At 40.5% G+C, this 16,523-nt stretch overlaps 1 protein-coding gene across 1 annotated transcript in view; it reads right to left on the bottom strand.

Annotated features, from left to right (window-relative positions):
* The window catches only part of LOC115127406 (dedicator of cytokinesis protein 3-like), a 311,415-nt gene that overhangs the window by 76,235 nt on the left and 218,657 nt on the right, over nt 1–16,523 (bottom strand). The window contains 9 exon segments of the mRNA XM_065000744.1: nt 241–267; nt 829–914; nt 1,601–1,749; nt 2,423–2,481; nt 5,107–5,207; nt 7,651–7,726; nt 9,020–9,114; nt 10,239–10,337; nt 14,697–14,843. Of these exon segments, the coding sequence (XP_064856816.1) occupies nt 241–267; nt 829–914; nt 1,601–1,749; nt 2,423–2,481; nt 5,107–5,207; nt 7,651–7,726; nt 9,020–9,114; nt 10,239–10,337; nt 14,697–14,843 (839 nt within the window).

Genomic DNA, 16,523 nt, shown 5'->3' with positions numbered 1-16,523 from the left:
ACCTGGGGTAAGGCCCAAAGAGCTGTGTTATCTTACCTGGGGTAAGGCCCAAAGAGCTGGGTTATCTTACCTGGGGTAAGGCCCAAAGAGCTGTGTTATCTTACCTGGGGTAAGGCCCAAAGAGCTGTGTTATCTTACCTGGGGTAAGGCCCAAAGAGCTGTGTTATCTTACCTGGGGTAAGGCCCAAAGAGCTGTGTTATCTTACCTGGGGTAAGGCCCAAAGAGCTGTGTTATCTTACCTGGGGTAAGGCCCAAAGAGCTGGGTTCTAAATCCCACACGCAGCAGAAAGAGGAGCCAAGCAAATGCAATGTTATGAACGTAAGAGGTAAAGACATGTTGATCATAGCAGGTAGAAACCAACAGGTTAGATCCAACACACAGGGTTATCAAGGTAGCAGGTAGAAACCAACAGGTTAGATCCAACACACAGGGTTATCAAGGTAGCAGGTAGAAACCAACAGGTTAGATCCAACACACAGGGTTATCAAGGTAGCAGGTAGAAACCAACAGGTTAGATCCAACACACAGGGTTATCAAGGTAGCAGGTAGAAACCAACAGGTTAGATCCAACACACAGGGTTATCAAGGTAGCAGGTAGAAACCAACAGGTTAGATCCAACACACAGGGTTATCAAGGTAGCAGGTAGAAACCAACAGGTTAGATCCAACACACAGGGTTATCAAGGTAGCAGGTAGAAACCAACACTGCACAGACTAGATTGTGTGTTGGGTGTGTGCGCGCTGGTGTTTGTTGGTGTGTGTTTGTGTGTGTGTGTGTCTGTGTGTGTGTGTGTGTGTGTGTGTGTGTGTGTATTCCTCTACTTACAGCAGGCTGAATAGTTCTCTGTAGTTCTCGTCTCCTTTCCCCTCAGACACCAGACTGTCCAGCTTGTCTATCAGCTCTGCCTCCACCTACACAGAACAGTGTGAATAAGCCACTGTTTCTCCTGCCGTTATAACACAGGGTGTAACGAGAGACAAGGCAAACTTTAAATCTCACTCTCTAACGAACGTCAAACCTGGTAAAAATATTTATCCCCGTCAATGTGCCATAAACGCTCTGTGACGTCCACGACTGCAAGAAGAGCGCATTGTAATTTTTGAAAATATTGTACGTGAAAGAAATGGATGTAATATGAGTGAAAGAGGGCCCCCCTTTACCTACTGTATATACATGTAGTTAGATCAAACCTACTGTATATACATGTAGTTAGATCAAACCTACTGTATATACATGTAGTTAGATCAAACCTAATGTATATACATGTAGTTAGATCAAACCTACTGTAATAAACATGTAGTTAGATCAAACCTACTGTAATATACATGTATTTAGATCAAACCTACTGTAATATACATGCAGTTAGATCAAACCTACTGTAATATGTGTGTGTGTGTGTGTGTGTGTATATATGTGTGTGTGTGTGTGTGTGTGTGTATATGTGTGTGTGTGTGTGTGTGTGTGTGTGTATATGTGTGTGTGTGTGTGTGTGTGTGTATGTGTGTGTGTGTGTGTGTGTGTGTGTATATATGTGTGTGTGTGTGAGTGTATATATGTGTGTGTGTGTGTATTTGTGTGTGTGTGTGTGTGTGTGTACCTGTTTGAAGTTCCCGTTCTTCCTCTGCTCCCAGTCCATCATGTCGTGGAAGATAGGGATCATGATGTTCCTGACCTCCCCCTGAGGCACCAGGGTCACACCCAGGAACGGACCTATCATACCTGGGATGAAGTGGATCTTGTTCTCACCTGGAGAGGACAGGAAGAGGAGTCAGACTTTACATCAAATAACCCCAAAAACACTTCCTTTCAACCAGACGCAATGAACGGCATCCACGGCGCCCGGGGAACAGTGGTTTAACGGCCTTGCTCAAGGGCAGAACGACAGATATTTACCTTGTCAGCTCGGGGATTCGATCCATTAACCTTTTGGTTACTGGCCTCAACGCGCTAACCGCTAGGCTACCTAAGTACCAAGTGAACATTCTGTATGTTTGATTGGGAGAGTGAGTGAGTGAGTGAGTGAGGGAGGGAGGGAGTGAGGGAGGGAGGGAGTGAGTGAGTGAGTGAGTGAGAGAGTGAGTGAGAGAGTGAGTGAGTGAGTGAGTGAGTGAGTGAGTGAGTGAGTGAGTGAGAGAGTGAGAGAGTGAGAGAGTGAGTGAGTGAGTGAGTGAGTGAGTGAGTGAGTGAGTGAGTGAGTGAGTGAGTGAGTGAGTGAGTGAGTGAGAGAGTGAGAGAGTGAGAGAGTGAGAGAGTGAGTGAGTGAGTGAGTGAGTGAGTGAGTGAGTGAGTGAGTGAGAGTGAGAACGGGCAAATGTATACATGGGTGAGGATCCTACAGTACAGTAGGTTCTCTACATGCTACATTTAAAATGTAATATTACATAGCACGATAAAGGGTGAGATAGAGAGCAACTCTCACCGAGGTTCTGCCACATGCTGAACAGCTCGTAGGCCATCATCACTCTCATGTCACCATATCTAGAAACAAAACAACAGGTGAAGAACCACAGACACAGATCTCTGACTGAAGAATATTGGACATGTATTGGATATGATATATTTTTTGGTATTTCCACAGTTAACAGATGAGGAAATGTACTGAAAGACTGAAGAACATCATCACCTTGAAGATCACATCATTATGGAGATCACAGAATTACAGACGTCTACAGTGTGTGCTTCAAGCGTGAAGGGAATATCAGAAATGGAGCTTGCATATTTTAAACTGAAGCCTGGTACTCTATTAGCTCTCCTTTGAAAGAAACTGTGTGAGAAACAGGAAGTGAACAAGGCAACGTGAGAATCAGGAAGTGAACAAGACAACATGAGAAACAGGAAGTGAACAGGGCAACGTGAGAAACAGGAAGTGAACAGGGCAACGTGAGAAACAGGACGTGAACAGGGCAACGTGAGAAACAGGAAGTGAACAGGGCAACGTGAGAAACAGGAAGTGAACAAGGCAACGTGAGAAACAGGAAGTGAACAAGGCAACGTGAGAAACAGGAAGTGAACAAGGCAACGTGAGAAACAGGAAGTGAACAGGGCAACGTGAGAAACAGGAAGTGAACAGGGCAACGTGAGAAACAGGAAGTGAACAAGGCAACGTGAGAAACAGGAAGTGAACAAGGCAACGTGAGAAACAGGAAGTGAACAAGGCAACGTGAGAATCAGGAAGTGAACAAGACAACATGAGAAACAGGAAGAACAAGGCAACGGAAAACAGGAAGCAAGGCAACGTGAACAAGACAACAGGAAACAGGAAGTGAACAGGGCAACGTGAGAAACAGGACGTGAACAGGGCAACGTGAGAAACAGGACGTGAACAGGGCAACGTGAGAAACAGGATTTAGCTAGGTATTACTGTTGGAGCCAGAAACACAAGCATTTCGTTTGGTAATACTGCACTGTTGGAGCTAGAAACACAAGCATTTACCTAGGTATTACTGTTGGAGCGAGGAACACAAGCATTTAGCTAGGTATTACTGTTGGAGCTAGAGACACAAGCATTAAGCTAGGTATTACTGTTGGAGCTAGAAACACAAGCATTTAGCTAGGTATTGCTGTTGGAGCTAGAAACACAAGCATTTAGCTAGGTAATGCTGTTGGAGTTAGAGACACAAGCATTTAGTTTGGTATTACTGCACTGTTGGAGCTAGAAACACAAGCATTTAGCTAGGTATTACTGTTGGAGCTAGAAACAGAAGCATTTAGCTAGGTATTACTGTTGGAGGTTATTATTACTGTTGGAGCTAGAAACACAAGCATTTAGCTAGGTAATGCTGTTGGAGCTAGAAACACAAGCATTTAGCTAGGTATTGCTGTTGGAGTTAGAGACACAAGCATTTAGTTTGGTATTACTGCACTGTTGGAGCTAGAAACACAAGCATTTAGCTAGGTATTACTGTTGGAGCTAGAAACAGAAGCATTTAGCTAGGTATTACTGTTGGAGCTAGAAACACAAGCATTTAGCTAGGTAATGCTGTTGGAGCTAGAAACACAAGCATTTAGTTTGGGATTACTGTTGGAGCTAGAAACAGAAGCATTTAGCTAGGTATTGCTGTTGGAGCTAGAAACACAAGCATTTAGCTAGGTATTGCTGTTGGAGTTAGAGACACAAGCATTTAGTTTGGTATTACTGTTGGAGCTAGAAACACAAGCATTTAGCAGCAACTGCAATAACATCTGAAAATCTGTGTTCGTGACCAATAAACTTTGATTTTTAAGTCAGATACAGCATAAAATGATAATGAAACTAGAAGGAAACAAATGAGCAGACAGTTATCTCAGCAAAATCACTATTACGGTATGAGATTAAAACTTACAACCTCAGGCAATTCAAGGTTTGACGAACACTGTAAGAAAAGTGGTCCCTCTAGCTAGCCGGATATTGACCCAGCAAGGATCTATACTCCACTACAAACACTGGAGGTCGTTACTATACAGATAGAGGTCGTTACTGTACAGATGAACACTGGAGGTCGTTACTGTACAGATGAACACTGGAGGTCGTTACTGTACAGATGAACACTGGAGGTCATTACTGTACAGATGAACACCGGAGGTCATTACTGTACAGATGAACACTGGAGGTCGTTACTGTACAGATGAACACTGGAGGAAGTTACTGTACAGATGAACACTGGAGGAAGTTACTGTACAGATAAACACTGGAGGTCGTTACTGTACAGATGAACACTGGAGGAAGTTACTGTACAGATGAACACTGGAGGAAGTTACTGTACAGATGAACACTGGAGGAAGTTACTGTACAGATAAACACTGGAGGAAGTTACTGTACAGATGAACACTGGAGGAAGTTACTGTACAGATGAACACTGGAGGAAGTTACTGTACAGATGAACACTGGAGGACGTTACTATACAGATGAACACTGGAGGTTGTTACTATACAGATGAACACTTTAGAGACAACACAGCATGCTTCAGGACAAGTGGTAAACCATGATGAAGAGTGGCAGGCCCTCTGTGAGCAGTCTTACTCGTCCAACACATTCTCTGTACAATCAAAGAAAACAAGATGCTTGAAGAGAAATGGTAAACGATGGTGATGATGATTGAATGGGAACTCTTTGAGGGTACATACTTGTCCAACACGTTCTTCCTCTTGGCTGGCGTGGTGTTCTCTAGTTGTAGACTGGGCTGGCTGATGTAGAGAACAGCCAGGCTGAAGTATGAGTTCCACACCTGGCCAGTGACACACATACAACATACATTAGCAAAACAAAAAAAAAAGTACTGAAACAATGATACTCAATATCTAGGTCAAACAGAAGAGCTTTATATTCACACACAACTAGGATGTTGAAAAGATCATGGACATCTTGTGAGAGGAGAAGGGGAGGAAAGGGACAGGTTAGCGTTTTTGGGTCATGAATCTTGTTCTGGAGGCAGATCTTAACCCTAACTACACTGCTAATGCTAATGCTAATGCCTAACCTTAACCCTAACCTTAACCCTAACTACACTGCTAATGCTAATTCCTAACATTAACCCTAACTACACTGCTAATTCTAATGCCTAACCCTAACTACACTGCTAATTATAATGCCTAACTCTAACTACACTGCTAATTATAATGCCTAACCTTAACCCTAACTACACTGCTAATTATAATGCCTAACTCTAACTACACTGCTAATTATAATGCCTAACCTTAACCCTAACTACACTGCTAATTCTAATGCCTAACCTTAACTACAATGCTAATGCTAATGCCTAACCTTAACTACAATGCTAATGCTAATGCCTAACCTTAACTACACTGCTAATTCTAATGCCTAACCTTAACTACAATGCTAATGCTAATGCCTAACCTTAACTACACTGCTGATTCTAATGCCTAACCTTAACTACAATGCTAATGCTAATGCCTAACCTTAACTACAATGCTAATGCTAATGCCTAACCTTAACTACAATGCTAATTCTAATGCCTAACCTTAACTACAATGCTAATGCTAATGCCTAACCTTAAATTAACCCATAAGAGTTTTAGCTTTGTCCATGCCGGGAGAGAGGGATTCTACTCAGCTATATGGAATTGTTTTAAGAAGGTCGTACCAATGATCATTTTGATATTTGATTTGGAATTTTAGGAGAATATGAAAAAATATATAATAATTATTTGATAAAACATTTTATGGGCCTTACTGCTATTAGCCAATAGAAACACATTGAATAACAGACAGTCCTTACTGCTATTAGCCAATAGAAACACATTGGAGAACAGATAGACCTTACTGCTATTAGCCAATAGAAACAAATTGAATAACAGACAGTCCTTACTGCTATTAGCCAATAGAAACACATTGAATAACAGACAGTCCTTACTGCTATTAGCCAATAGAAACACATTGAATAACAGATAGTCCTTACTGCTATTAGCCAATAGAAACACATTGAATAACAGATAGTCCTTACTGCTATTAGCCAATAGAAACACATTGAATAACAGATGAACTACATTGAACAACAGATAGTCCTTACTGCTATTAGCCAATAGAAACACATTGAATAACAGATAGTCCTTACTGCTATTAGCCAATAGAAACACATTGAATAACAGATAGTCCTTACTGCTATAGCCAATAGAAACACATTGAATTACAGACAGTCCTTACTGCTATTAGCCAATAGAAACACATTGAATAACAGATAGTCCTTACTGCTATTAGCCAATAGAAACACATTGAATAACAGATAGTCCTTACTGCTATTAGCCAATAGAAACACATTGAATTACAGACAGTCCTTACTGCTATTAGCCAATAGAAACACATTGAATAACAGATAGTCCTTACTGCTATTAGCCAATAGAAACACATTGAATAACAGACAGTCCTTACTGCTATTAGCCAATAGAAACACATTGAATAACAGACAGTCCTTACTGCTATTAGCCAATAGAAACACATTGAATAACAGATAGTCCTTACTGCTGTTAGCCAATAGAAACACATTGAATAACAGATAGTAAATCTAAAGGAAGTTTGTTCTGAAGTGCCTCTTTTATACCTGAGAGAAATAAGAAAGATCAGGAAACATTTTTTTTACCTTGTTATTTTTGTCACTAAAACAGTCTCCATGTATACCTCCATTCATTTTTCAACTGGTACCAGGGGACATTCATACGAGTCTTGTGAGACTACCGACGTGTTCGTGTTCATGAGAGTCTCACCTTAACCACAGAGGTGTCATATTAGTGTGTAGCCCGAACTGTTGGGACGCTACAGACGGTTTTGTGAGAAAACCGATTTCCGGGGATGTCTCATGCTCTGACAAACACCTCTGTCAGCTTTTACTGCAGATTGAGATGCAAAAAACCCACGATATCTCTATCTTAAACTGACTGATTTTTATTGGTATATTTTTAATTATGCTAATTTGATTTCCACAGTGGGGGGGGGGGCAATAACTCTAGGGGGTTCATTAATTTTTACAACATAGACAATTTTGACTTTGCAGCTGGCCCATCTAGCGGAAATTGCTCTGTTCTGCCTCAAGGACAAGACTTGCGTGTGTGTGTGTGTGTTTGTTCGTGTGTTCACTCTGGCGTGGGCTGCAGCAACACACCAGCTCACTCGCTCTCCATGTGTGTGTGTGTGTGTCACTCTGTCAAAGTCACGCACCTTGAATTCAAAGTCAGCTTCGGTGAAGTTCTTGTGCAAAGCCGGGGACAGATATTGGACAGTTGTCACTATGGTGCTAGAGGGAGAAACACCAGAAATAAGTACAGAACTGTTAAACGATTTTTGAAACAGCTAATTATTGATACATTCTGACGCCATTTTGTGGATGATCACTTACAATGGGGATTCTTCAGAATATGTTTTAGAATGCTTTATAATATATTACCATGTATTGCAGGTAATTGACCACATTACCTCCCGAGAGAGGATTACCCCGGCACCCCTCACCACAAGCCGAAACACCACGACGGCCCTCAAGGAATTCCTCTGGACATTACCCCCCCAGAGGAATTCCTCTGACATTACCCCCCCAGAGGAATTCCTCTGGACTTTGTGTAAACTGTAAACCACATATTTATGATTTATATCCTGAGACTGCATTTATTGGAGCTGGGGATTTCAATAAAGGAAATCTGAGGGAAAATTCCTCCAATCAGATCACGCCTCCATTGTTCTACCTCCCCTCCTATCAAGCAGAAACGTAAACAGGAAGTACCTGTGGTAAGGACCTGTTCTGACCAATCAGAATCTGTGCATCAAGATTGTTTTGGGAAATGTTCCGTAGTTGTCACTGAGAATAGTATTGACGTATACAGTTCCTCAGGAAGTGCATAGAGGATGTTGTTCCCACTGTGACGATTAGAACTTATGCAAACTAAAAAACCATAGACAGATGGCAGCATTACATGCCAAACTGAAAGCGGAAACCACATTTATCCACGGAAAGGTGAGTGGGAACTTTGACGTGTACAAACAGACCAGCTATGCAGGTGTGAAAAGAGGGATGGGAGGAGGTGTGGAAGAGGGATGGGAGGTGTGGAAGAGGGGTTGGAGGTGTGAAAGAGGGGTTGGAGGTGTGGAAGAGGGATGGGAGGTGTGGAAGAGGGATGGGAGGTGTGGAAGAGGGGTGGGAGGAGGTTTGAAAGAGGGATGGGTGCAGGTGTGGAAGAGTGGTGGGAGGTGTGGAAGAGGGATAGGAGGTGTGGAAGAGGGGTGGGAGGTTTGAAAGAGGGATGGGAGGAGGTTTGAAAGAGGGATGGGTGCAGGTGTGGAAGAGGGATGGGAGGAGGTTTGAAAGAGGGATGGGTGCAGGTGTGGAAAGAGGGATGGGAGCCACATGGAGATGTACTTGCTGGTCAGCTCATCACGTTCCAGTCCTGTGTGTGTGTGTGTGTGTGTGTGTGTGTGTGTGTGTGTGTGTGTGTGTGTGTGTGTGTGTGTGTGTGTGTGTGTGTGTGTGTGTGTGTGTGTGTGTGTGTGTGTGTGTGTGTGTGTGTGTGTGTGTGTGTATGTGTTCAGTATGACCTACTTGCTGGTTAGCAGCCTCATCACGTTCCAGTCCCGGGGAAAAATACTGAGCTTCATCAGGTTACGAAACACACAGAATATCTTCAGAAGGAACTCCTGTGAGAGAGAGAGAGAGAGAGAGAGAGAGAGAGAGAGAGAGAGACGTAGAACACCAAATAATGAATGCAAAGCAAAATCAGGCCCGATACCCACTAATTATCAAAATCCAGAAAAGAGCTGTTAAATTCTTCAACCACCTAAAAGGAAGCGATTCCCAAACCTTCCATAACAAAGCCATCACCTACAGAGAGATGAACCTCGAGAAGAGTCCCCTAAGCAAGCTGGTCCTGGGGCTCTTTTCACAAACACAAACACACCCTACAGAGCCCCAGGAAAGAAGCACAATTAAAACCAAACAAATCATGAGAAAATAAAAAGATAATTACCTAACACATTGGAAAGAATTAACAAAAAAACAGAGCAAATTAGAATGCTATTTGGCCCTAAACAGAGAGTACACCGTGGCAGAATACCTTTGACTATGTACAGACTCAGTGAGCATAGCCTTGCTATTGAGAAAGGCCGCCGTAGGCAAACATGGCTCTCAAGAGAAGACAGGCTATGTGCTCACTGCCCACAAAATGAGGTGGAAACTGAGCTGCACTTCCTAACCTCCTGCCCAATGTATGACCATATTAGAGAGATATATTTCCCTCAGATTACACAGATCCACAAAGAATTCGAAAACAAATCCAATTTTGATAAACTCCCCTATCTACTGGGTGAAATACCACAGTGTGCCATCACAGCAGCAAGATTTGTGACCTGTTGCCACGAGAAAAGGGCAACCAGTGAAGAACAAACACCATTGTAAATACAACCCATATTTATGCTTATTTATTTTCCCTTGTGTACTTTAACCATTTGTACATTGTTACAACACTGTATATATATATATATATATATATATATATATATATATACAGAGAGAGAGACAGAGAGAGAGTCATGTGTGTCCTTAACCATGAGCAGGCCAGGGAACAAAACCAATATGTCAGTTCATCCATGACTACACATCTATCCTCTCCTCCCCTTCATCTGCACTGATTGGAAAAGATATATGACAGGTGAAAACAAAATGGTGGAAACTCAGCATTGGGCTGGAATTCATGAATCGCATCACATTCTTTCAGGTCAGTGGAATGAGGAATAGGAGGACATTGAGAAAGAGACAGTCTCACCTTGACTTCCTCTTTGCTCTGGAAGTTGTCCAGTAGATGGTTGAAGTGGATGTCAGACATCTGACGCAGCAGGGATAGGAGGCAGGACACATATTCTCCCTGCCAATGAGAACACAGGCACACACATGTCAGCCAATCACAGTGCAACGCGAGCCACCCAATGACCAATGAAAACACAGATGGGGAGGAAGGGGGGTTAGGATAACGAAGGATGAAGGGAGATGATTGGATAAGGGTATGTTTCAAAGGATAACTGTAAGATAGTTTAGTTACTTAGTAAGTTAGTTACATCATTCAACTTAGTTTAGTTACTGTATTCAGTTTAGTTTAGTTACTGTTTTCAGCTTAGTTTAGTTACTGTATTCAGCTTAGTTACTGTTTTCAGCTTAGTTTAGCTACTGTATTCAGTTTAGTTTAGTTACTGTTTTCAGCTTAGTTTAGTTACTGTTTTCAGCTTAGTTTAGTTACTGTTTTCAGCTTAGTTTAGTTACTGTTTTCAGCTTAGTTTAGTTACTGTTTTCAGCTTAGTTTAGTTACTGTTTTCAGCTTAGTTTAGCTACTGTTTTCAGCTTAGTTTAGTTACTGTTTTCAGCTTAGTTTAGTTACTGTTTTCAGCTTAGTTTAGTTACTGTTTTCAGCTTAGTTTAGTTACTGTTTTCAACTTAGTTTAGTTACTGTTTTCAACTTAGTTTAGTTACTGTATTCAGTTTAGTTTAGTTACTGTTTTCAGCTTAGTTTAGTTACTGTATTCAGCTTAGTTTAGTTACTGTATTCAGTTTAGTTTAGTTAATGTTTTCAGCTTAGTTTAGTTACTGTTTTCAGCTTAGTTTAGTTACTGTTTTCAGCTTAGTTTAGTTACTGTTTTCAGCTTAGTTTAGTTACTGTTTACAACTTAGTTTAGTTACTGTTTTCAACTTAGTTTAGTTACTGTATTCAGTTTAGTTACTGTATTCAGCTTAGTTACTGTTTTCAGCTTAGTTTAGCTACTGTATTCAGTTTAGTTTAGTTACTGTATTCAGCTTAGTTACTGTTTTCAGCTTAGTTTAGCTACTGTATTCAGCTTAGTTTAGTTACTGTATTCAGCTTAGTTTAGTTACTGTTTTCAGCTTAGTTACTGTTTTCAGCTTAGTTTAGCTACTGTATTCAGCTTAGTTTAGTTACTGTATTCAGTTTAGTTTAGTTACTGTATTCAGCTTAGTTTAGCTACTGTTTTCAGCTTAGTTACTGTATTCAGCTTAGTTTAGCTACTGTATTCAGCTTAGTTTAGTTACTGTATTCAGCTTAGTTTAGTTACTGTTTTCAGCTTAGTTTAGTTACTGTTTTCAGCTTAGTTTAGTTACTGTTTTCAACTTAGTTTAGTTACTGTATTCAGTTTAGTTTAGTTACTGTTTTCAGCTTAGTTACTGTATTCAGCTTAGTTTAGCTACTGTATTCAGCTTAGTTTAGTTACTGTATTCAGCTTAGTTTAGCTACTGTATTCAGCTTAGTTTAGTTACTGTTTTCAGCTTAGTTTAGTTACTGTTTTCAGCTTAGTTACTGTATTCAGCTTAGTTTAGCTACTGTATTCAGCTTAGTTTAGTTACTGTTTTCAGCTTAGTTTAGTTACTGTTTTCAGCTTAGTTTAGTTACTGTTTTCTGTAGTTTAGTTACAGTTTAGTTTAGTTACTGTTTTCAGCTTAGTTACTGTATTCAGCTTACTTTAGCTACTGTATTCAGCTTAGTTTAGTTACTGTATTCAGCTTAGTTTAGTTACTGTTTTCAGCTTAGTTTAGTTACTGTATTCAGCTTAGTTACTGTATTCAGCTAAGTTACTGTATTCAGTTTAGTTTAGCTACTGTATTCAGCTTAGTTTAGTTACTGTATTCAGCTTAGTTCAGTTACTGTTTTCAGCTTAGTTTAGTTACTGTATTCAGCTTAGTTTAGTTACTGTATTCAGCTTAGTTACTGTATTCAGCTTAGTTTAGTTACTGTATTCAGCTTAATTTAGTTACTGTTTTCAGCTTAGTTTAGTTACTGTATTCAGCTTAGTTACTGTATTCAGCTTAGTTACTGTATTCAGCTTAGTTACTGTATTCAGTTTAGTTTAGCTACTGTATTCAGCTTAGTTTAGTTACTGTATTCAGCTTAGTTCAGTTACTGTTTTCAGCTTAGTTTAGTTACTGTATTCAGCTTAGTTTAGTTACTGTATTCAGTTTAGTCACTGTATTCAGCTTAGTTTAGTTACTGTTTTCAGCTTAGTTTAGTTACTGTATTCAGTTTAGTTTAGTTACTGTATTCAGCTTAGTTTAGTTACTGTATTCAGCTGAGTTTAGCTACTTAGTAGTTTAGTTAGTTAGTAAGTTATGATTCAACTTAGTTTAGTTACTGTATTCAGCTTAGTTTAGTTACTGTAGTCAGATTAGTTTAGTTACTGTATTCAGATTCATTACTGTATTCAGCTTAGTTGAGTTACTGTATTCAGATTAGTTTAGTTACTGTATTCAGATTAGTTACTGTATTCAGATTAGTTTAGTTACTGTATTCAGCTTAGTTTAGTTACTGTATTCAGTTTAGTTTAGTTACTGTATTCAGCTTAGTTACTGTTTTCAGCTTAGTTTATTTACTGTATTCAGTTTAGTTTAGTTACTGTATTCAGCTTAGTTTAGTTACTGTATTCAGCTTAATTTAGTTACTGTTTTCAGCTTAGTTTAGTTACTGTATTCAGTTTAGTCACTGTATTCAGCTTAGTTTAGTTACTGTTTTCAGCTTAGTTTAGTTACTGTATTCAGTTTAGTTTAGTTACTGTATTCAGCTTAGTTTAGTTACTGTATTCAGCTGAGTTTAGCTACTTAGTAAGTTAGTTACATGATTCAACTTAGTTTAGTTACTGTATTCAGCTTAGTTTAGTTACTGTAGTCAGATTAGTTTAGTTACTGTATTCAGATTCATTACTGTATTCAGCTTAGTTGAGTTACTGTATTCAGATTAGTTTAGTTACTGTATTCAGATTAGTTACTGTATTCAGATTAGTTTAGTTACTGTATTCAGCTTAGTTTAGTTACTGTATTCAGTTTAGTTTAGTTACTGTATTCAGCTTAGTTACTGTTTTCAGCTTAGTTTATTTACTGTATTCAGTTTAGTTTAGTTACTGTATTCAGCTTAGTTTAGTTACTGTTTTCAGCTTAGTTTAGTTACTGTATTCAGTTTAGTTTAGTTACTGTATTCAGCCTAGTTTAGTTACTGTATTCAGCTGAGTTTAGCTACTTAGTAAGTTAGTTACATGATTCAACTTAGTTTAGTTACTGTATTCAGCTTAGTTATCTTACTGTATTCAGCTTAGTTTAGTTACTGTATTCAGATTAATTACTGTATTCAGCTTAGTTTAGTTACTGTATTCAGATTAGTTACTGTATTCAGCTTAGTTTAGTTACTGTATTCAGATTAGTTACTGTATTCAGATTAGTTTAGTTACTGTATAGAGACAGGAGTAGTGAGGGGGGAACATGTAGAGACAGGAGTAGTGAGGGGAATCATATAGAGACAGGAGTAGTGAGGGGGGAATCATATAGAGACAGGAGTAGTGAGGGGGAACATATAGAGACAGGAGTAGTGAGGGGAATCATATAGAGACAGGAGTAGTGAGGGGAATCATATAGAGACAGGAGTAGTGAGGGGAATCATATAGAGACAGGAGTAGTGAGGGGGGAACATATAGAGACATGAGGAGTGAGGGGAATCATATAGAGACAGGAGTAGTGAGGGGGGAATCATATAGAGACAGGAGTAGTGAGGGGGAACATATAGAGACAGGAGTAGTGAGGGGAATCATATAGAGACAGGAGTAGAGAGGGGGGAACATGTAGAGACAGGAGTAGTGAGGGGAATCATATAGAGACAGGAGTAGTGAGGGGAATCATATAGAGACAGGAGGAGTGAGGGGGAACATATAGAGACAGGAGTAGTGAGGGGGGAACATGTAGAGACAGGAGTAGTGAGGGGAATCATATAGAGACAGGAGTAGTGAGGGGGGAACATGTAGAGACAGGAGTAGTGAGGGGGAACATGTAGAGACAGGAGTAGTGAGGGGAATCATATAGAGACAGGAGTAGTGAGGGGGCAATCATATAGAGACAGGAGTAGTGAGGGGAATCATATAGAGACAGGAGTAGTGAAGGGGGAACATATAGAGACAGGAGTAGTGAGGGGAATCATATAGAGACAGGAGTAGTGAGGGGGAACATATAGAGACAGAGACAGTAGTAGAGGGGGAACATGTAGAGACAGGAGGAGTAGTAGTGAGGGGGAACATGTAGAGACAGGAGTAGTGAGGGGGGAACATGTAGAGACAGGAGTGGGGGTAGTGATGGGGAAAATAGAGATGAGCAGGACCGGGTTGATGAAGAGAGAGAGAGGGGAAGTTTGGAGAGTAGAGGAGGATGAAGTAGGATGGATAGTAGAAGCAGATTGTTAGTTACTAACAGTGATCTCAGCCGTGCACTGCGGGCAGCGATGGCCTCTTACCGCCTCCTGGGACTGAGACTTGGTCATGATGGCCAGCAGGGTCTGGAGAAGCACATCCAGGAGAGATTCCACCATCATCTCTACCTCCTCCTGCACTGGGGTGTCCTAGGGGGAGATATGAATACATGGGAAATCAATGTGTACCCTCTCCTGGGTGAAGAAGACCACAGGATTCCTACTGTACACGAAGACCTCCAGGAAGACCACAGGAATCCTACTGTACACGAAGACCTCCAGGAAGACCACAGGAATCCTACTGTACATGAAAAACATCTTTACTCTAGCTTTAACTTCATGACTGATGTCTTGAGATGTTGTTTCAATATATCCACATAATTTTCATTTCCTCATGATGCCATCTATTTTGTGAAGTGCACCAGTCCCTCCTGCAGCAAAGCACCCCCACAACATGATGCTGCCACCCCCGTGCTTCACGGTTGGGATGGTGTTCTTCGGCTTGCAAGCTTCCCCCTTTTTCCTCCAAACATAATGATGGTCATTATGGCCAAACAGTTCTATTTTTGTTTCATCAGACCAGAGGACATTTCTCCAAAACAGTACGATCTTTGTCCCCATATGCAGTGGCAAACCGTAGTCTGACTTTTTTATGGCGGTTTTGGAGCAGTGGCTTCTTCCTTGCTGAGCGGCCTTTCAGGTTATGTCGATATAGGACTCGTTTTACTGTGGATATAGATACTTTTGTTCCGGTTTCCTCCAGCATCTTCACAAGGTCCTTTGCTGTTGTTCTGGGATTGATTTGCACTTTTCGCCCCAAAGTACGTTCATCTCTGTGTTCATCACTGTGTATAAGACAGTAGTTTTGGAATTGTTAGTTAGATTACTTGTTGGTTATTACTGCATTGTCGGAACTAGAAGCACAAGCATTTCGCTACAGTCGCATTAACATCTGCTAACCATGTGTATGTGACAAATAACATTTGATTTGATTTGATCTCTAGGAGACAGAACGCGTCTCCTTCCTGAGCGGTATGATGGCTGCGTGGTCCCATGGTGTTTGTTATACTTGCAAACTATTGTCTGTACAGATGAATATGGTACCTTCAGGCGTTTGGAAATTGCTAGACTAGAAATGAGCCAGACTTGTGGAGGTCTACAATTTTTTTTCTCAGGTCTTGGCTGATTTCTTTTGTTTTTACCCTGATTTCAAACAAAGAGGCACTGAGTTTGAAGGTAGACCTTGAAATACATCCACAGGTACACCTCCAATTGACTCAAATTATGTCAATTAGCCTGTCAGAAGCTTCTAAAGCCATGACATCATTTTCTGGAATTTTCCAAGCTGTTTAAAGGCAGAGTCAACTTTGTGTATGCAAACTTCTGACCCACTGGAATTGTGATACAGTGAATTCTAAGTGTAAATAGTCTGTCTGTATACAATTGTTGGAAAAATTACTTGTGTCGTGCACACAGTAGATGTCGTAACCAACTTGCCAAAACTACAGTTTGTTAACAAGAAATTTGTGGAGTGGTTGAAAAACAAGTTTTAATGACTCCAACCTAAGTGCATGTAAACCTCCGACTTCATCTGTATTTGGCTACGGTGTATGTAAACTTCCGACTTCATCTGTATTTGGCTAAGGTGTATGTAAACTTCCGACTTCATCTGTATTTGGCTAAGGAGTATGTAAACCTCCGACTTCATCTGTATTTGGCTAAGGAGTATGTAAACTTCCGACTTCATCTGTATTTGGCTAAGGTGTATGTAAACCTCCGACTTCATCTGTATTTGGCTAAGGTGTATGTAAACCTCCGACTTCATCTGTA

This window comes from Oncorhynchus nerka, linkage group LG15 (genome assembly GCF_034236695.1).
Source record: "Oncorhynchus nerka isolate Pitt River linkage group LG15, Oner_Uvic_2.0, whole genome shotgun sequence".
In the NCBI taxonomy this organism is placed as follows: Eukaryota; Metazoa; Chordata; class Actinopteri; order Salmoniformes; family Salmonidae; genus Oncorhynchus; species Oncorhynchus nerka.
This window is presented reverse-complemented; position numbering and strand designations above follow the sequence as displayed.